This window comes from Onychostoma macrolepis, chromosome 21 (assembly GCF_012432095.1).
Source record: "Onychostoma macrolepis isolate SWU-2019 chromosome 21, ASM1243209v1, whole genome shotgun sequence".
Classification (NCBI taxonomy): Eukaryota; Metazoa; Chordata; class Actinopteri; order Cypriniformes; family Cyprinidae; genus Onychostoma; species Onychostoma macrolepis.
The window spans coordinates 2,870,728-2,893,546 of NC_081175.1; the positions used below are offsets into that span (position 1 = coordinate 2,870,728).

General features: G+C 38.9%; 1 protein-coding gene across 1 annotated transcript; it reads right to left on the minus strand.

Moving 5' to 3' along the window:
* Window positions 1-5: 5 nt before the first annotated feature.
* ccni2 (cyclin I family, member 2) lies at window positions 6-4,600 on the minus strand. The gene is made up of 6 exons (XM_058757754.1): window positions 4,150-4,600; window positions 3,973-4,047; window positions 3,397-3,550; window positions 3,105-3,239; window positions 2,962-3,036; window positions 6-2,876 (listed from the first exon to the last, which is right to left on the minus strand). Exons 3-6 carry the CDS (start codon window positions 3,508-3,510, stop codon window positions 2,427-2,429), a joined length of 774 nt encoding a protein of 257 aa, XP_058613737.1. The 5' UTR covers window positions 3,511-3,550; window positions 3,973-4,047; window positions 4,150-4,600; the 3' UTR covers window positions 6-2,426.
* Window positions 4,601-22,819: the final 18,219 nt, after the last annotated feature.

Genomic DNA, 22,819 nt, shown 5'->3' on the forward strand with positions numbered 1-22,819 from the left:
TGAGGGAAAACAACAAACCGCTTAACCAACGGAGACAACGCCACCAAAAATACCTAATCAATCACTTACAGAGGCGAGGGTCCGTACCTGTACTCAAGAAACGGTTTCTGTGTAAGCCCTTCATGAGCGGGCTGTAAAAAATGTGCTGTGTTCAATAGTCTCCATGTTTTTAAAAATAACAAGTCTCTTGCTCTGATTCGCAATCCAGATACATTCTGTTTTTCCTCAATGCAGGCCTTTTTTTTTTTTCCTTTTGGGAACTGACTCAATGGTTGATTTTCCATTCAAGTCAGAGCGAAATACGACTTTGCAAAATTGGCAATTAATTAGCAACAAACGATATTACACTAATCATCATTGATGAATACAATAATGTGCACTTATGAAACCAGGAACGTACATTTAAAAAAAAAAAAAAAAAATAGAATAGGGCCTGACGCACACGTTTTGTAGCTTCATCTGTTTGGAAAAAGAAATAAGCCATTTTAAATGAATGGGAATGACGTGATCGTTTCATGAGTTCAGGGCAGTAATACACATTGCCTTGTGAAATGTTTCGTTAAATGTTTACTGTGGAAGTGTGACTTTCCTTTGTATTTATAGCTGTATGTGTGAGCGTTTACTTCTCCAAGAGACTGAAGAGTCACATGGACCTTGTACGGTAATATATTTAAGGTATTCTAAATTGTGGATATTTATTTGGGAAGTTAAGGAAATTTATTTTTCTATGCTATTAGATATTTTTTCATTTCATAAGCAATTATATTTAATTAGTCTGTGTTATAGACATCTAGATATCTGTAATATGACCTATATGAGGAGATCTCAAAGAAACATCCCAAAATATATAACGCATATGCTTAAAGAAAAAGCATTTTTAGGACCATCAAGGTTTTTTTTTTTTACATTGTGGCATTATTATTATTCAGCAGCACAAAATTAATTCAGTAAATGTACTTTATCATAATTTGCAAAAAAAAAAAAAATGTATTCAATTATAAAGAAGACATACAAAACTATTTTTTGCATTACAGTAATGAGAGAAGTAAAGTAAAATGTGCTAATTTTCCATAAAAATAGTTTCACACTGAACCCAGTCCTGTCTAAAAATTAAAAGTGTGTCATTCCAAAATATTTCCTGGTAATAAAACTCTAGAAAACACATTTGAGAGAGGAAAAAAACAACTTTAAGAGGAGGTTTTTATTATTATTTATTATTTTATCATTTTCCCCAAAGGTTCGCACCTAAAACAGCCAATAAATGTGCAGCCTTTTTTGGTAAATTATATTAAATTAGAATTTCCATACAAAACATTTTAATGGTCCTAAAACAGGCTTTGTTTTCTTTATCCAAAATATATTTATCATTTTGATTTGGGGTGAAAAAAAGACCCATGTTTCATGAGTTTCTCCCATATTTTAATTTAATTTTCTTATAAGAGTTTTTTTTAAGCATCAGGATTTTTTGTTGATTTTAAATCACCGAGGTATTTTTAACAGGGTCTCGTTTCACATGCTTTAAATTTCTAATGGCTATTTTATGACTGTCCATGGTGTGCCAAAACAGCAATTGCTCTCTATTTGTTAACTGTTGGTCCGATCGATCTGATCATGGCTAAACACCTCTCGACCACGTCGTCTATGCCACTAACTTGTACAAAGAACATCAGTCATATTTTTGGACATTTTAATTGAACCCCACCATGTAGGAAAGACAAAGTATAACGATACACTATATTGTAAAAAAGTATTGGCACCCCCTTCTAATGAACAGGTTTGACTACTTTAGTAATTTCCATGAGCACAAATCTGAATATTTAAGCGTATAATGATATTCTAGGGAATTGTGTGCTTCTAATTTTAAAGCAACAGTTTTGGACAGGACCCTTTTCTGTTCTAACATCACAATGCCTCTGTGTATAAGGCAAGGTTCAAAAAGAAATGATTGATTGAGTCAGTGTGGAAGAACTTGACTGGTCTGCAGAAACCTCTGCTGTGACTTTAAGAGCCAAAAACTCATCACCAAACACCAATGACTTGTACATGCACTATACGGACAAAAGTATTGCCGCCCCTTCTTTAGAATAGAAAAAGGCACTTCCAAAACTATGGAAACAATTCATGCATTTAAAAATTATTTGTAGCAATACATTGTACAAAATACATTGTATGGGTCAAAATTATTAATTTTTATTTTATGCCAAAAATCATTATGATATTAAGTAAAGATCATGTTCCATGAAGATATTTAGTAAATTTCTTACTGTAAATATATCAAAACTTAATTTTTGATTGGTAACATGCATTGCTAAGAACTTCATTTGGACAACTTTAAAGGCGATTTTCTCAATATTTAGATTTTTTTGCACCCTTAGATTCCAGATATTCATATAGTTGTTCCCTAGAACATCATTATATGCTTAAAACTATTCAGATTTGTACTCATGGAAATCACTAAAGTAGTCAAACCTGTTCATTAGAACAGCCAATATAGTGTAGTTCCCATTTCTGAAAGTATATTTGTATTGGAGATGTTTTGCAGGGTTATCTATCTGCTTTACTGTTAAAGTACAAGCCAGATTAGTGCCTTGGCTTAATATGCACCGCAAGAAACTCGCGGTCGATCGCCATGCGGCTGCAGCTTTCCAAACGCACAACGTCAAGGACCAAATGTCAGTTTTTGCTAATGTTTGCAACGGCACATTAAAAGGGTTGTATGATTTCTGATGACTCACAATGTGAATGAAGTCTATTGGCGTGGCGATGTAAAGGTCCCAGTGCAGCTTGTTTAATATGACTCGCTCCATGCGAAGAATCTCAGCTGTTGAGAATTTGCATCTGCTTTGCTCCAGCAAGTCTTTAACCGATGCAATCACCTGTTCACCAACAAAACAGAACAATAAACGTGCTGGAATGGTTAAAACATTGTGTGGGGAGTCTGTTATTGCAAACACGTCTTGCCTCATCTTCCTCGTTGATTTTTGCAGCAAGGATCAGAGAGGTGATGGCTATGCATTTGAGATATTTCAGCTGAGTCTGCAAAGAGAGAGGACTTAGAGTCTACGCCATTCATCTTTTCCAGTGAGTGTAATTATTTCACTTGCTTTGACTGTTGCAAGCACGCTGTTAAGAACACAGACTCCCAAAGCCAACGTCTCGGAGGAAAACTGGAATACACTGCTCATCTCATGCAACCACACGATCACCTCGTGGTACTGAGGTGGGCTGATATCTGATCCCTGAAAGCACACAAAACATGGCAAATGTTGAGCTCACATTGGTTTCTGACACCTGTGTTCCCTCCTGAGAAGACCAGCTTGGACCACACGGCATGATTTTTATGGTCTTGCTGGTTAAAGTAGCTCAGAAGCCTGCAAATTACAAATGTGCTTTCACCTGAATGCAACCGTTTTTAAGGACTGGTGCTCTCCAAAGACGCGTTTCTCTTGCCAGGGTGTTGAGCAAAAGCATGCCCAGCCTCTGATTCTCTTCCTCGCCTGGAGGTTTCATGCCTGTTTTGGAAAGTAGCTTTTTCCACTGGAAGCAACGCCTGACAAAGAAATGCAATGCAGTTTAGTGATTTAGCAGATGCTTCTTTTATGCAAAGTGATCTTTCATGCAGGGAAAAACAGTCTTTCTGCAGTGTATTAATCAAGGTGTGATGGATCAAGCCTTGTGAGGTTTGAACTTCCAAGATTTTAGTGCATTTCTTAAGCTTGAGATCCTGATTTTGGGGTGCATGCAATGCAAAAATGGTCCCATCAGGCCCACAGCACAGTTTTTACAATCACTATCTACAATTTTAATAAAACGTGTTGGGATTCACAAAAATAAACAAATGCACGACATTTTAACTTTATCAGGAAGCAGAAAACATCATTTGTGAGAGTAAACGCGCGCGAGCGATATGGGCGGGTCGATTCGCATCAACTAGTAAACAAAGGCATGGAAACTTTTGAGCATAAAAATGACCTTTGAAAAAAGAAACACGGCTTCTGTCATTGGCGTCCACTGCATAAACGTGCAAAAAAACTCATTCCCCCATATCTGAAAAAAAAAAACACAACACAACATCGAAACAGATCTTAAAATGCTTCACTTAAAAACGACAGAAGCTCAATGCATGTGTAAAACGAGTTATATACATACACGGGAGCACGGAAAGTCGAATTAGAATCACCTTTGGAGAATGTAAGAAAAGAAAAGTCGTACAAAGCGTGAACAGTTATCTGTTTTTGAACAAGCTTGACTCCGCCCACGTATTTGAGAACACGCTGTTGGCACCGCCCACTTGTGTGACATCACGATTGGTTGATCCCGCCCACACACTCGTCACACACCTCCTGAACTGTGTTAGTGGGTCGCACATACGGGTTCTTTTATATTCATTTAGTGATCGACCGATATTGATTTTTTATAACCAATACCGATACCAAGTATTTGCATGTTTATGTGCCTGATAACCTATATGTAGAACTGATATTTATTTACTGTTATAAAGTAAATAAATGACTGAGTGAAGAACATACTTCACTTTGGTTTTTCCTCCTTTCAGTCATCTTAAAAAAATAAAAGAATGTTAAATTTAATCTTCATATTACAACAATAAAAACATTTTATTTAATTTATAAAAAGCATCAGCGGCAACACTGATATTAACATGCAATAATAAATAATAAATGTAGAAAGACTAATGTTTTCAAATGGAGAAAATAAATAAAGGACAGGAGTCATAACTTCATTTTAAACTACAGTTTTAGGTTTATAAGCTGTTTAATAGGCTAAAGACTGAAGAATAATTCACTGAATAATATTCTCTGGAATATTGAAATATAACTAACAAAATATTGCATTTTATTGCATTTCTCAACTGATATGTTATATCAGAATTATTAATATGTTTTTGTCATTCTATCTGTGCATTTACACAGAACTATACTCAAACTGCGATCGCTCGCGGAGATAAAAAAATATTAATTTCCATAGAGATGTATTTATTTAGATGTTTATTAGCGAAATAATGGTTATATAGCAAATGTTAATATAATTTAGTGTGTTTTAAACAAGTGAATCTTGTTAAAAGTAACATGCGGTGGCCGTGCTGAAGCAGTTCCTGAGCATCAATATTTCCAACATGTGCTCATTCATGGCTGCATATTATTTAATTCAGGCAAAGTTACGTCTTTATTTGTAGTATCTTGAGATACTGCCAAAAGTTTTATTGAGGACCCATCACAGCGTTCACAGCCTTTTAATAGTGCCCCCACCCATACACACTGCATTACTACCCCCTGCTGGACACATCTCAATATACACATAAAACATTCCTCCCCGCTTAAATCCAAAACCAGTTTTTTCTCCAATCAACAAAACTTGAAGGGGAAAAACATTGTTCACATACAAGACAATTTTCAATAAAGTGCAATTTCAAAATCTTGTAACTGTGTGTGTTTTTTTTGTTTTTTTTCATCATCAAAGTCCTTTAAATGTGCGGGTAGTTTCCGTTCTCTTACTGAACGTCGTAGACCCCCAGTAGGTACAATTTCAAGGTTTTTTACTTCTGCAATTGATGCCACTTCAGGAATGGTAGGAGTACTAGATAACTCGGGCCACAGCTTACTGGAGCACTCAGCTTGCAAACTTTCAGGTGCCTTTTTCTCAGGAGTAACACCCGAAGTTGGTATTATGGGAGTACTGGGTGATTTGGGCATTTGAACATCAGCATCACATAACTGAACATCCATGCTCGGTTGGTAATTAGTTATCCTTTCTTTTTGTTGGCGACTAAATAATTAATCTACATGACGTCGCACTACTTGAGCATTCCCCAAAGTTACTGTTTAAGATACAGGTCCTGCAATGTCCTGAATTACTCCACGCACCCATTTTGGTCCATACCCAAATTTTGGGGTATACACAGGGTCTCCAATCTAGAAATAAGGAGATTTTACATGTTGATCATGATACTCTTTCTGATTTTGTTGTTTCATTTCCATTTTACCAGTGAAGTCAGGATGTATTTTATCTAAAGTGCAACGCAATTTTCTTCCCAACAGCAGTTCAGCAGGACACAGCCCAATTGTAGACGGGTGTGATACGATAATTAAACAGAGCTCTCTGTAACTTGGTCTCCAACGTGTTTCCCGAACCCTTTTTCATTAGGTCTTTGAAAGTTTGAACTGCTCGTTCTGCCAAACCATTAGATGAGGGGTGATACGGTGCAGAAGTCACATGGGTTATTCCATTCTTAGTCATAAAGTCTTTACCGGCTTCACTTACAAAACATTATCAGACACTATCATTTCAGGAATCCCATGCACACTGAAACTTTTCCGCATACACTCCAAAGTAGCTGCGGTTGTTGCTGAACTTACAGGATATGCATCAGTCCACTTAGAATGAGCATCAATGATAATTAAGAACAATTTACTTAAGAAAGGGCCTGTATAATGCATGTGAATTCTCCTCCTCGGTTGTCTGGGCCACTCTCAGGGGTGAAGCGGAGCCCTCATAGATAGTGACTGACAGATAGTACAATATCTTACTCTAGATTCAATATCAGCATCCAGATTCGGCCACCATAGGTAGCTCCTTGCCAATCCTTTCATCTTGGACATGCCTGGGTGAGACTGATGTAACTGTTCCAACAAACCTGCACGTCCCCGTTCTGGAACAACAACACGGGCACACATCCATCCTGAACACTGAGCTCTTGCTGTCTCTGTTTATAAGGCACAAATTCCTGGGTATCACTGTGATCAGGCCAGCCTTTAAGCACATACTCACGTACTCTTGACAAAACAGGATCTTTAGAAGTCCAGTGCTTAATTTGCTCTGCAGTCGTCAAGGAACCTGCTCACACATCAAGACCTGCTCTTCCTCTGGGTCTTCCTCAGAAGGGTGTGCAACAGTAAGGCGACTGAGGGCATCGGCATTACCATGATCCTTACCAGCTCTGTAAGAAATTACATATTCATAGGCTCCCAACATTACTGCCCACCTCATAATTCGTTGAAATGCTATTTGAGGTACAGCCTTTAGTTCATTCAATAAACTGAGTAGAGGTTTGTGGTCAGTACAGATTACAAATTTACGACCATACAAGTATTTGTGGAATTTCTTGACTCCAAACACAACCGCTAATCCTTCTTTCTCTAATTGATAATAGATCTTCTCTGCAACTGTTAGTGTTCTGGATACAAATCCAGTAGGTCTTTCCGTTCCATCCCTCATACGATGTGCTAATACGGTCCCCACACCGAACGCTGAGGCATCACAGGAAAGGATGAGTTCTTTATTTTCATCGTAGTGAATTAAGACATGATTAGATTGCAACAACTTTTTGGATTTCTGGAAGGCTTTTTCTTGGTCTTCTTTCCAACACCAACAGACATCCTTCCTCAAGAGCTTATGCAAACGAGCAAGCAGGGTAGAAAGATTAGGAAGAAATCTATTATAAAAGTTCAACAAACCCAAATAGGCTTTCAGCTCCGTTACTGACGTCGGCGTTGGTGCTTCCTGTACAGCTTGAACTTTCTCTGGAACAGGATGAATACCTGTGGCATCAACTTTATGTCCCAAAAAAACAACTTCCTTTTCCATGAACTTACATTTCCTCTTTTCAGTCTTAATCCAAACTCCTCCAGCCTCTGCAACACTCTGTTACTAATGACCTGCTTCTATCATCTGATCGTGGTTGTATCTCTTTATTAGTGCTACTGGATCTTAGCGCTGCGTTCGACACTATCGACCACAACATTCTTTTGAACAGACTAGAAAACTTTGTTGGCATTAGTGGAAGCGCCTTAGCATGTGTGACGGGAGGAGCCAACGACAGACACAGTGGGTGTGGTGTCAGGCCTCGGAGAGGCTTTTATTAAACAAAAAACAATAAAATAGTGTCCAGGGGGAAAGAAGTGTCCAACAGAAACAGGGGGATCTGGTGTCCTCGTTGTGCTGCGGGGCTCGTGAAGGAGGGCAGTGTTCTGGAAGGGAAGGGGCGGAGTCTGGTGGCCGCACGCGCTCCCGCTCTGGTCCGGGGCACGAGGGGCAGCGGCGGCTTCTCTTGAGCGGCGGCTCTTCCTCTTCCTTCCGCGGCCTCTGGCGGGACTTTGGACAGCCCGGCCTCCTGGCCCGTCGGCCGTAATACGGGTGCGGTTCTCACGCTGACTCTGGAGGTTCCGCGACTTACAACCTTGACGCGACGTCCCTCAACGCACCCTTCCTGGACCCACGAGGACACCAGCGTGCATGCACGGGGGAAGAGACCGGTCTCCCGAGGAGAGGCGCGCTTGGCATTTAACAGCGGCGGTGATGAGGCTTCATTCAGTCCAGCTGTGCCTCATCACACGCCGCCAGCCTGAGTTGATTCTACGCCCCTCCTCTCTTACACACCCACTCCCGTCGGGAGCCTGGTGAAGGGCGGCGAATAAGGGACGGGGTGGTGATGATAATAAGAGGGAGGGCCACCGACTCGTCACACATTGTTCAAATCGTACTTATCTGACAGCCATCATTTCATAGCAGTGAATGAAGAGGTATCATATCGATCACAAGTGCAGTATGGAGTACCTCAAGGCTCAGTACTAGGGCCGTTACTTTTCACTCTTTACATGTTACCCTTGGGAGATGTTATCAGGAGACATAGTGTTAGCTTTCACTGTTATGCTGATGATACTCAGCTCTATATTTCTTCGCGGCCCGGTGAAACACACCAAATTGAGAAACTAACGGAATGCATAGTCGATATAAAAACTGGATGACGGTAATTTTTACTGCTAAATTCTGAAAAACAGAGGTGTTAATTATCGGACCTAAAACCCCACATGTAATAACCTAGAACATTATCTAACACTTGACGGCTGCTCTGTCAATTCTTCTTCATCAGTCAGGAACCTAGGTGTGCTGTTCGATAGCAATCTGTCATTTGAAAGCCATGTTTCTAGCATCTGTAAAACTGCATTTTTTCATCTCAAAAACATATCTAAATTGCGACCTATGCTCTCAACGTCAAATGCAGAAATGTTAATTCATGCGTTTATGACCTCAAGGTTAGACTATTGTAATGCTTTATTTGGTGGTTGTTCTGCACGCTTGATCAACAAACTACAGTTAGTCCAAAATGCAGCAGCTAGAGTCCTTACTAGAACCAGGAAATATGACCACATTAGCCCGGTTCTGAGTGTTCTGGCTCCCTATCAAGCATCGGATAGATTTTAAAATCTTGTTAATCACAATGCGCTTCTTCACAGCCTTTTAATAGTGCCCCAACCCATACACAATGCATTACTACCCCCCTGCTGGACACATCTCAATATACACATAAAACATTATTGTTACAGACTGACGGATTATTTTACGTGACTCTGTGAGTTTATCTCTATTTCTTAGAGCCAAGCTGCATAAACTGCATATCAGGCATTTATGTAATACATCTAATTTGTGCATTAATGGCTGTTATGTTAAATAAAGTTTACTAACTACAGCAAATCAAGTACCTGTGCACAGGCCCGGATTGGCTAATCGGGAGCATCGCGAGGACTCCCGGTGGGCCGGTCTGTTTTTTTGGCCGCGAGGGCCGGTGTTGTGACTGGGTTGAACTACTGTTACTAGATTACCTGCACTCATATAGCAGCCTTTTTATTTATTATTTTCTCGCAGCCCATATTATTATTTTCACCAGAAAATATCAGTAACAAATTCTCAATTGATAACTAATCATTATTTTTGCGCAAATCATCGTTTTATTTGTGAACTTTGCCATTTATGGAAGGCTTTAAGACCAAGCGGAATCCTCTGCCGGCTGCTCCTGCTTCACAGCGAGCGGGACTCGCGCTATAACTGCACCGTCCACGTTTTGATTGTACAAAATCAGTTTGGGCGAATGCAAACAACTTCTTAATAATGAGCCCAACATCCAGCACGGCAGGAAAACATTTAATCTACCTGAGGGAAGACGTCGTTCATTGTAAGTTAATGCTTAAAGAAGAAGAACTTCTAGGCTATTCTTAAACTTGGACCTCATTATTGAAGTACAAATCCAAGCACCTGAATATATATGTAAGGCACAAATTATTTATAAAGCACCTTGAAGAAAGTTTTCCCACTAAATTTTTATTACATTTTTTTTCGGTTAAATGGTGAAAGCAGCCACTCTTAGTGAAATCACGGTTAATCTACTTGTGATTAATCAAGCCGCTCATAAATTTTAGGGGCGCGGCTTGGCGTCAAAAATTGGACAAAACAGCTCAAGCTCATGAACAGCGCGCAGATGATGATTATACTCGACGCGTCCGCAAGTTCACATGTGTATTGTTTCTTGATCCAGTAAAGTTTTGTAACAAACTGATTTTTATTCTATTTTTCAGGACGGTAACTGGAGCAGCAGCAACATGGCTTCACTTCTGATTGGTAATCAAAGTCCCCCGTGCTCAAAAATGTTGTCCCTTAAAACTCATCTTTGATCATCAAAATGACATATTTAAATGTTTTTTCTTGTGAAAATAATTTTCTCATGCCTTAAAGGCACAATATGTAAGATTTTTTCATTAAAATATCCAAAATCCACTAGAACAGTGTTATATATTTTGCTGACTTAGGTACTTACCGGCCTGGGCCCGGGTTACTTTTGAGGTCTGGTACAAATATGACAAGGGCTAGAAAATAAATAGGCTATAAGGCTCATATGTATGCACGTTTAATCATTAAAAGATTGCGATCTGATGGCACTTGGGCGGTCCGCTCCTGTTTGCCAGATTTGGGCCATAAGTAAGCCAAAGGAAGGCCCAATGTCAGCCGTAAATAAACCAAATAAAGCAGAACTGGCCCAAATCTGGGCCACATTTATTTTAATTCTGGCCCAGATTCAACACCTTGCTCCGCCCACATATGCATGTGAAATAATGGCATTTGGGCAGTCAGGTCCTGTTTGCCAGATTTGGGCCTCAAGTAAACCTTAGCATTACCTCATTTAATCCAACCAAATAAAGCTAAACTGGCCCTAATGTGGGCCACAGTTGATTGTTATTGTAACTCTGGTCTACCCACATTCCTCACGCGGCCCACATGCTGCATGGAACGGTGCATTTTGGCTGTGGTCCACATGCAAGCCACTGCACAGCCACATTTTAGCTAATAATGAACCAAATAAACCATAAATATACATTATTATGGCAACACTAAGCCTTAAGTGAGTTACGCATCAACAATACTAAACATATTGTAAATAGAAATGTAAAAATATACTCTATAAATGTTCAAATAAGTTCCAGAAACGTGTCCTACTTGGTAAAATCACCCTGACCCAGGTTTTGCACAAGCAGCGATTCAGATGTCACAGATAAATATTCAAAGACACATTCCAATACTTTAAAATAACTCCTTCACAATCGCTTCTCACTCAGATTCTACCTACAGTAAGTCTGTGAGTGTCACGGCTACGATGTGTTAAACAGCGCACGACGAAGATGAAAGGTTATATATCATAGGTTTTTAATCCAACAAGGGCAAATACAAACACAGTCAACATTTAAGACATGCAGACGTAAGACCAGACAAACTCAAATCATTAATTATCTTCATTTACATTTACATTTACATTTAGTCATTTAGCAGACGCTTTTATCCAAAGCGATTTACAAATGAGGACAATGGAATCAATCAAAACCAGCAAAAGAGCAATGGGTAACACTTTACAATACGGGTGCACAAATATGCATTAAATAATGCTTAACTAATGCACAGATAATCATGAGTTAATGTATAACTCGTGATGAACTAAACCATTTATTAATGATTACTGCATCAGCAACTAATGAACATTCGATATGATTCAAAGATTTAAGTAATCAATAAATTGTTATCAGTTATATGTGTCATAATTTATTAATTACCTAATAACTTATTTTATTAACTAATGAAGTAAATTCATGTGTTAATTACCACATCGGGTCAAAGCCATGCCTTTAAACTTCCAGTTGTCTGCTTTAATTAATCATTAGCTAATGATTTGCTAAGGTATCATTATGTTATGATTTTACTTGTTGAGGCACATGACTATTAACTAATTGTTAAGTAATATGTCATTGTGGTTATAGATTTTGTATTAGTTAGTTAGTCAAGTGCCTCATCAAGTAAAGTCATAAAATAATGATACCCATGCAAATCATTAGCAAATAAAAGCAGACAACTGGAAGTTGAAATGCATGCTTGAACCCATTGTGGTAAATAACATATGAATTTACACTATTAGTTAATATAATATGTCATTAGGGAATTAATACTTTATGACACATTTAACTAATAACAATTTATTGATCACTTAATCTATGAATCATATAGAATGTTCATTTGTTACTGATGCAGTAATAAATGGTTTAGTTCTTCATGAGTTGTACATTAACTCATAATTATCTGTGCATTTGTTAAGCATGAATTAATGCATATTAGTGTCTCCGTATTGTAAAGTGTTACCGAGCAATGATATGCAAGTGCTATAACAAGCTTAATGCAGTACACGTAGCAAGTTTTTTTTTAAATTGTATAATAAAAAGAAAACAAATAGATACAATACAAAAACAAGCTGTAAATGAATAGAGTGCAAGTCTAAAATGGACAAGTTTTATATATATATATATATATATATATATATATATACAAACCCGATTCCAAAAAAGTTTTGACACTGTACAAATTGTGAATAAAAACAGAATGCAATGATGTGGAAGTTTCAAATTTCAATATTTTATTCAGAGTACAACATAGATGACATATCAAATATTTAAACTGAGAAAATGTATCATTTTAAGGGAAAAATAAGTTGATTTTAAATTTCATGGCATCGACACATCTCAAAAAAGTTGGGACAAGGCCATGTTTACCACTGTGTGGCATCCCCTCTTCTTTTTATAACAGTCCGCAAACGTCTGGGGACTGAGGAGACAAGTTGCTCAAGTTTAGGAATAGGAATGTTGTCCCATTCTTGTCTAATACAGGCTTCTAGTTGCTCAACTGTCTTAGGTCTTCTTTGTCGCATCTTCCTCTTTATGATGCGCCAAATGTTTTCTATGGGTGAAAGATCTGGACTGCAGGCTGGCCATTTCAGTACCCGGATCCTTCTTCTACGCAGCCATGATGTTGTAATTGATGCAGTATGTGGTCTGGCATTGTCATGTTGGAAAATGCAAGGTCTTCCCTGAAAGAGACGGCATCTGGATGGGAGCATATGTTGTTCTAGAACTTGGATATACCTTTCAGCATTGATGGTGCCTTTCCAGATGTGTAAGCTGCCCATGCCACACGCACTCATGCAACCCCATACCATCAGAGATGCAGGCTTCTGAACTGAGCGCTGATAACAACTTGGGTTGTCCTTGTCCTCTTTAGTCCGGATGACATGGCGTCCCAGTTTTCCAAAAATAACTTCAAATTTTGATTCGTCTGACCACAGAACAGTTTTCCACTTTGCCACAGTCCATTTTAAATGAGCCTTGGCCCAGAGAAACGCCTGCGCTTCTGGATCATGTTTAGATATGGCTTCTTTTTTGACCTATAGAGTTTTAGCCGGCAACTGCGAATGGCACGGTGGATTGTGTTCACCGACAATGTTTTCTGGAAGTATTCCTGAGCCCATGTTGTGATTTCCATTACAGTAGCATTCCTGTATGTGATGCAGTGCCGTCTAAGGGCCGAAGATCACGGGCATCCAGTATGGTTTTCCGCCTTGACCCTTACGCACAGAGATTGTTCCAGATTCTCTGAATCTTTGGATGATATTATGCACTGTAGATGATGATAACTTCAAACTCTTTGCAATTTTTCTCTGAGAAACTCCTTTCTGATATTGCTCCACTATTTTTCGCCACAGCATTTGGGGAATTGGTGATCCTCTTCCCATCATGACTTCTGAGAGGCACTGCCACTCTGAGAGGCTCTTTTTATACCCAATCATGTTGCCAATTGACCTAATAAGTTGCAAATTGGTCCTCCAGCTGTTCCTTATATGTACATTTAACTTTTCCGGCCTCTTATTGCTACATGTCCCAACTTTTTTGGAATGTGTAGCTCTCATGAAATCCAAAATGAGCCAATATTTGGCATGACATTTCAAAATGTCTCACTTTCAACATTTGATATGTTATCTATATTCTATTGTGAATAAAATATAAGTTTATGAGATTTGTAAATTATTGCATTACTTTTTTATTCACAATTTGTACAGTGTCCCAACTTTTTTGGAATCGGGTTTGTATTGTATTCAAGTATTTATGAGGAGTGTAGGAGTAGGCCTATTATCCCGCTTAATTTATGACATGAGGGCGCCCGCCCTCATCCATTTTTGGATGTGCTTCTGTCGTCTCATGCAGTCTCTGTGGATGGAGTGCGTCGCAACAATGAACCGACTCACAGACATAAATAAACTGAAACAAATCTATAGAAAGCTTGAAATGTCTACTACGAACTAATTCAAATAAAAAACAAATCTTTTTTAATCAGTATTGTGCACGTCCATTAGCCTACTGTGGAGATGGAGAGTCAGCGCCGGCGTTTGCATCCGACACTAACTGAGAAAGCACTAGTAGTAAATAATTAAAATGTCTTCTTTTTCCCCGATGCATTCATAATTATTACTTTTGTCTATGCATTCTTATTACTTTTGTCGGTGCTTTGCAGCAAGCTTTATGCGAACGCTTGAGCGCGGAATGCAGGCTATAATACGCCTAAATGCTTTTTAAAAGATGGTTTGATAAGTTATTATATTAATCTATTTAATATAAACGTTCGACTAGTTTACTAGAAAAATCTGTCGGGGGCTGGCCTACTAGCCTACTTGGCACAAGGAACCGATCCATTTTTTAAATAAAATGCTGTGACATTACGAAATGTGCGACTGCAAATCAAGTCACATATATTCCATTGCACGAGTTATGCATGTGTAAGTAGACAAATGTTTTTTTATTATTTATCTTTCTTAAACTATGGTCTTTTTAGGGGTGCTGGAGCACCTGCACCGCCCATTACAATCATTTGAAGCATAACATCAGTTCCAAAAGTCAGTTTCTCATTTTGAACACGGCTGCCGCAAAAAGATTATAAACTGAGCAGTCATGCGAGCAGTAATGACAGCAGAGAGCGGCCCGCTGCGCGCAGACAGATGAAACTTTCAGTGGGTGAAAAACAAGGAAAGTTTAAAAAACAATTAGGAAAGTTGACGGGTCCTTAAAAATCTTAAATGTTATAAGAAAGTCTTAATTATGACTTCAGGAGATCTTAAATGTGGGGACTGAATGACAAGAATTACGATTAAACTTAAAAAAGGCTATTCATTGAATAAATATGAGCGCTGCACGTTTCAAAGTCATCTGCTTCGCTGCTTTGTGGAGTCTGTCTCATTCCGAAAGCGCCACATGCTGGAAGAGAATGATTTTGCATTTTAAAGAGATGGTCCTCACTGCAGAACACAAGATCCAGGGGGTGGAGTTGGATCTAGATCCAACTCCACCCACCTTACATAGACCTAAACCTACCCGTCTCCACCCCCTGATCCATAAACACACCCATCCCCACCCCTAAACCTACCAATCTCCACCCCCTGGATGTGGATCCAACTCCGCCCCCTGGATCTTTGTTCTGCAGTGAGGGGCTACTGATTTTCAATCAGCCCGTACGTCTTCTGTTGTCAAAGGCCAATGTGAAAATCAATCCATGTTTTTAAGCAGCAAACACGCAGAGTTGTAAATGTGAACTGGTGGATCAACAAGAAGATAATGTGTTATAAAATGTAAACAATTAAGGCAGTAAAATATATTTATATGTTATTTAATTAATATAATACTTGATTGTTTTTGTGAAACCCTGCATCTGAACAGTAAATCATGCTTTTTACAGTCATTTAATTTTTTTTTTTTTTTTTTTTGTGCAGGTCTTAAAAAAGGTCTTTAAGCTTAAATATCCTGCAGATACCCTGGCCTGGCAAAAACCATAAATTGTTTTTTATATATAATTGTTCGGACCTCGGCTGGTGGGGAGGGTTCATTACTGGACCTCAAGCCGTTTTAGTTGAAGACCCCTGCGCTAGACAGTTTGAAGAAGGATGATAAGGAGCTGACCTCACGTGTTGAATGCCATTTCTTTTCATGAAAGTTGCAAATTCTTCACTGGTAAAGCATGTTCCATTGTCTGACACTAACATTTTAGGTAATCCGTGCGTACTGAAACACATTCTCAGTTTCTCAATGGTGATTTGGGAAGTAGCATGCGTAGTAGGATAAACTTCCATCCACTTGGAATGAGAATCTACTAGAACTAGAAACATCCTCCCTAAGAATGGCCCCGCGTAGTCAACATGAAGTCTTCCCAGGGTGAGCTTGGCCACTCCCACGGGTGCAATGGAGCTTGAGCAGGTGCCTTTTGGAAACTTTGACACACCTCACATTTTTGCACCACTTTCTCCACATCCTGATCCATACCAGCCCACCACATGTATGAACGGGCCAAACCTTTCATTCTTGACATACCGGAATGGGTCTGATGTAACGGTTTCAATACAGCAGCTCGACCTTGTGACGGTATGATGATTCTTGCTCCCCAAATCACACATCCATCTTTGACACTTAGCGAATCTCTCCTATAATAGTACGGTAACAATGGTGGCTCCACTTCTTCAGGCCAACCCTTTAACATGTACTCATGGACCTTGGAGAGTGTTATGTCATGGGATGTCCACTTCCGAATTTGTACTGCACTTACAGGTGAGTCATCCATTAAGTTCATCGTCAGCACTTGATCATTAGTGTCATCCAGTTCTCCCTCCCCTGGCATTGGGAGTCTACTCAGTGCATCAGCATTTTGGTGGTACTTTCCGGGCTTGTACACAATTTTGTACTGATATGCTTCTAACATCACAGCCCACCTTTGCACTCTGGGTGATCCTATTTGCGGAACTGCCTTCGTTTCATTAAACAAATTAATCAAGGGCTTATGATCAGTGCAAATTGTGAATGCACGGCCGTACAAGTACTTGTGAAATCTATGGATGCCAAAAATCACAGCCAGGCCTTCTTTGTACAATTGTGAATAATGCTTTTCCGCAGCCGTTAATGTTCTTGACATGAACCCCAGAGGTTTCTCCATACTCTCTCCTTTTCTGCGCTGACAGAGCACGGCACCAACCCCATACGGTGAGGCATCACAAGCCAGAACTCCTGAATCTGATGAATAATGCACTAGCACATTTGCTGATTTCAGTAGAGTTTTAGATTCCTTGAAAGCTTCTTTTTGTGGCTTTTTCCATATCCACTGAACATCTTTTCTCAGCAGCAGATGTAGGGGGGCTAGGAGCGTTGCCGGATTTGGAAGGAACTTATTATAATAGTTCAGCAACCCCAGGTACGCCTTTAGCTCTGCGACATTCCTTGGTTCCGGTGCTTCATCAATGGCTTTCACTTTAGTTCCTGTTGGATGTAGACCCTGTGCATCTACTCTGTGGCCTAAATATTCCACCTCCTCTGCCAAGAACACACATTTTCCCCGTTTCAGCCGCAAACCAGCTTCTTTCAGCCTTGACAACACTTCATCTAGTGTCTTCAAGTAACTGTCTTGGTTTACTCCAGTCACCTATATATCATCCAGATAAACAACTACTCCAGGAATACCTTGTAACAATCCCTCCATTGTTCTCTGGAAGATAGCAGGAGCTGAAGCAACTCCGAAGGGCATACGATTATATGTGAATAACCCTTTGTGAGTATTCACAGTCAAATATTTCTTGGAGTTCTCATCTGAACTGCTTTCCTCCACTGGACAGAAACTATCATCAAAAATGCTCACGTTTGTAGCGCACACTTCTTATCAGAAAAGGTTAAATTTAAAGTATTGTCGTTTGTTGTTATGGATTATGGTTTGTGTTATGTGTCTAAAGATTTCTTATGCATCTCACAACTATGAAATAATGTCTGTGTGCATGTGTGTAAAACAACAAACTGACGATGTATATGCTTAATCATCTGTAATTGTTGTGATTGATAGTGGCTGGACTTTCTAAGAACTTAGAAAGAATAATCAAATACAGAAAGTTCAAAAATAATTTCTGGAATTTTTATTTCTAGAAACTCCACATCTTCCTTTAAATGTACTGTATGTAAAGTATTGTAAACTTAACTTACATAATTTACAGGATGTATATACTTTAAAATAACCATTTGGCCATGATAAATCTTCAAATAATATATCATCACATTGAATGTTTAACTTTTTGTATTTTGGCCCAGTTCACTCTCACGTAACGTTAGCTGTAAAAATAGCCCGCTGAAGTTGAAATATATGTACATCTTCATGACTAGATAGACACAGGTGAGTTTCTCTTTATTACTCATTAGGTTTCTGTAACGAGTCACTCAATCGGAGGTAACGTTAATCCTGTCAGATCATGGTCCTGCACAGTGAGTGACCTTAAAAATGCAGGTAAAATCGGATTTTCTCCATCCATTGTTAAAAAAACAAGGTAAACAAACTTCATAGCTAGCGTTAGTGAAGCGGTCAGTGGAATCTTTCTGCCTCCAGCTAAGCCCCGCCCACAGAAAAACGTCACATTGTTTACTAACAGAAAAAGGGTCTATACTCCCATCTGGTTTCAAAATAGGAACAACAGTAGCTGCCCACTCTGAATACTTAACAGGTGAGATGATCTTGTCTCGCAGCAGATGATTAATCTCTTCTTCCAACTTTGTTTTTAAGGCATATGGCACTGATCTAGGTCTGTAAAACTTTGGTGAGGCATCAGTCGGCACATGAAGAGTAGCAGTAGTGCCCCTTAATGTCCCAAGCTCCTCTTTGAACACTTCCTCATGCTTCTTCAATGCATCAGTTTTAACACATGCCAACGTGAATGTTTCTTCAGATTCATCACTCTCATTATTTTCACTTGCATTAAATGCTCGATGCGGACACATTCCTTTTCCTCTTTTTCCAGTTACCGTGTGTCCACTCTGTTTATTTTTGTTGCGACAGGCCCTAGCGATATGGCCTGTTTTCCCGCACACATAACATTTGTCCTTTTTAAATCGGCATTCACTGGCTTTGTGGTTTTTTCCCTCCGCATCTGTAGCAGTCTCTGGTGTCTATTTGTTCACCTGTCTCTCCCGTTTTCCCGTGATCAAGTTTCCTCATTTTGAACATGACTCTGTTACATGTCTGTACGCTGGATTTATTTTGCAAGTCGAGCACATTTTTGCTTGCGGCTTCAGTGGCTACTGCGATTTTTAAAAGCAGTCTGAAATGTCAGATTTATTCTGAAAGCAAACGTCTCTGAATCCGATCATCATCTATGCCACAAACAAGCCGATCCCTCAGCATTTGATCTAAAGTTGCTCCGTAATTACAGTCTTGTGCCAAGCGACGCAACTCCGCAACATACTCTGTCACGGTCTCTGTCTGCTTCTTTGTTCTCGAGTCAAACTTAAATCTCTGAACAATCTCACTTGGCTGTGGACTGAAATGGTTTCTTAGTAGGGCTGCACGATATATTGCATGCGATTGTCATGCGCATCTTGTCAGTAAAGCCGGTTCCGTGATTAGCGTTAAATCTCCATTACCTGTTTTCAAATGGAGCGCTATTTAATACACAGAGTCGTAGATCACTGACAAGTTACGCAATATCACGTTCAATATCGCAGGCGATTCATCTGCGATTCTGAGCACGAATTGCGTAGCTTGTCGGTATAATATCGCACCAGTCTATGTTCAGGAAATTACACGTGATTTTCCACTTGTCTGTTACCTAATTACAGTTCATGTACATGTGCAGGTCTAAAAGAACCGACGATCCTATTCAAATAAACTGGTTCATCACTTCTCTAACAAAGTGATTCCCGGAAAGGAATCGACGTCTCAGGGCCTCGATACATTTCAAAGCGCACGCGCACGCACAGCGGGTGCCGTAGGCCGCGTTAAGCCTGGTTAAGTGAGGTGATTTGATGCTTGTGTGGTTTATAAAGTCTATGACTTGTACTGAATCACTTTGGTACACCTAAATAAAAGTGTTTATATATGGACTATTTTAAAGCTGCGGAGTAACCCAGTACCTGCGTGACTTGTCATAGAAATTTCTGTGTGTGCGTATGCAGTGTGATCTCAGTATCTGTGTGCCAGTGACTGTGCATGTGTGTTTCGATATAGCCAGTGCATTAATATAAAACTGTGATCATACTGACTGGAACATATTGATTACACAGTTTGAAAGCACACCTTTCAGCCAATCGGTATAGAATATTCAGCTTCTGTAGAGCTACTCAGGTGAATTTAACTCATAATCATGATGCACTTCACACAGTTAATTGAACTGAATCATTGCTATTAAAACAATCTGTATATTGTTTACTTTATTTTATAGGTTGGAATAAACATGGTGGAATTCCTTAAACGGGCAGAGTCCACAAAACGTCTCCGGTTACTATCGTAACATCGGTTCCCTGAGAGCGGGAACGAGACATCACGGAGAATTTCTCCCTTATGGGAACTCCTTCCCTTCCAACCTTTCCTGAAGTCCTATTGGCTCACGCCAGTCCAAATGACTGGCCAATTGTCGCGAAGCATGCAATCGCATGCAAATACTGATAATAAAACTGCAGCTTTTATTTTGTAATGCAACATCAGATCGTCTTGAAACTGGTTGAGAGACACCCTGGGGCAGTGAACTGTTAATCTGAATTGAAAAAGGTCTGTGAAACCAGAGTTTATTTTTTAGAGCCATCCAAATTAAAGACAATACTGGTCATATATGAGGTTTTGGGGGGCTTTTATTTTGTAATGCAACATCAGACAGTCCTGAAACTGGTTGAGGGATACCCTGGGGCAGTGAACTGTTAATCTGAATTGAAACTGGTCTGTGAAACCAGAGAGTTTATTTTTTAGAGCCATCCAAAATCAAAGACAATACTGGTCATATATGAGTTTTTGAAGGGCTTTTATTTTGTAATGCAACATCAGACTTACCTGATTTTGGGTGAGTGACAACCTGAGAAGGTCTACTATCAATCTGAAGTGAACTACTCTGTGGTAACAGGGACATTCCTTTTAGAGCTATCTGAATTGCCCAGGAAAATAACCTTTATATGAGATTTTGGAGGGCTTTTATTTTGTAATTCAACATCAGTCATTTTGATATCATTTTGTTTTAACCATAATTACTAGGCTGTTACTTAAAACTTTTAGACAATTTAATTTTATAAGGCTTATTTAAAATACTTTTTTTTTAGATTATTATAATAATATTACAGACAGTTAATCTGATATTACTTTATTAATTAGTATAGTTCATTTTCTTAATATATATTACCCTTACTCTTATTTCCCTGTTCTTGTTTGTATGTAGAATGCACTGCACTGTATATGCGCGCACAACAAAACAGCGCGGCGGCTAGATTGACCATGCATTTCGGAGTGGCAGCTGGCTTGACCGCAGAGACACGGAAGCAGCGTGGTAGCGCCACGGGTTTTCACCGGGGATGAACCCGCCAGAGTGGAAGAGCTCCGGAGAACATCTGCGCTGTGTGTCGATGCACCTTACGAGAGAATAAGACCAGCAAGCAAGGTAAAAATATATGTATGTTTGTCTGTGTGTTTGTGTCAGATTTTTGCACACCAGTTTACCTAACGTTAGTAACATTTACCTGTCAACATGGCGGTAACAAACTTACTATGGTAAACTGTGGGCTGTTGTTTCAAACGACTTTTGTCAGCTTATTGACTTAAGTTACTGAATAAAAATTATTTTTAACGAGCAACGCTTATCTTATATTAAGATTAAGTTAACGAATGTGAAATTTTGTTCAGCGTTAGTAGTTAATGTTGGCCAACTATGGTTTTGAGAGGTTTGTATATTCTATATGGAGTTTGCCTTTTAAAAGTGTGCCATTTCTACTTCTTGTTTTTCAGAGAAGACATTTCTGTCACTAACAAAGTGGATGGTGAGCAAAGATGGTGGCCACGTTTTGGAGCAGCACCTGGGTTTTGCAGATGTTTGTCTTTTTTCCTCATTATGTCTCTGTTGCCTAAAGATTCTTTGTGAGGATGAATCCAGAAGACACAACATAATGCACTGCAAAACATCCTAAGACTGGAGAAATGGAGAAGATGCACTGTTCCAGCATTGGAAGACTGTATTTTTAAGTGTTATACATGCAATGTTTTAAATGAAGAATTTGATATTTTGTAATTATTGTGTCTGTTTTAACTGAATGCCAGTAGTACCTATGTAGAGTAAAAATAAAATGAATTCTATATAAAAATAATCAAATCTAATGAAATCTATATTAAAATGAATGAATTACAGTAGTATACTGATGAATTGGATTTCTTTACAGTAATTTACTGTAAAACAGTACAGTTTGCAACTGTAAATCAAATCTTAACAGTGTTACCAGTAAGTTACTGTAAAAACCCTTTGAAATGTCTAACAGTGCGTATATATTAGGGGAACTTACCGTTAACCATTTAACAGGTTTTTACCATAGCTTTTTCACAGTTTTTTACCGTTAAAATCACGGTCATTTTTTACAGTGTATTTAATATTGGGGGCATCCAAAGTTATTTGACATTTGAACATTTTTTTAAAAGTAACGCAATAGTTACTTGGTAATTAGTTACTTTTATAATGATCTAACTCAGTTAATAAATCAGTTACTTTTCGTGAGAAGTAACTAGTAACTATAACAAATTACTTTTTTAAAGTAACGTGCCCAACACTGCTTGTGTCCAATATTTACCTAGCGCTGGGTTGCCAATTGGGTTATTTTTAACCCAGCCATTTTTTAAATCTGTCATT

What these genes read in the sequence shown, in the direction of transcription:
- ccni2 (XM_058757754.1), bottom strand. Translation starts at nt 3,510, where the DNA reads ATGAAACCTCCAGGCGAGGAAGAGAATCAGAGGCTGGGCATGCTTTTG. An exon ending in TTAAAAACGGTTGCATTCAG is followed by an intron (nt 3,240 to 3,396) that starts GTGAAAGCACAT and finishes GTGTGCTTTCAG; the next exon opens with GGATCAGATATCAGCCCACC. An exon ending in AAATCAACGAGGAAGATGAG is followed by an intron (nt 2,877 to 2,961) that starts GCAAGACGTGTT and finishes GTTGGTGAACAG; the next exon opens with GTGATTGCATCGGTTAAAGA.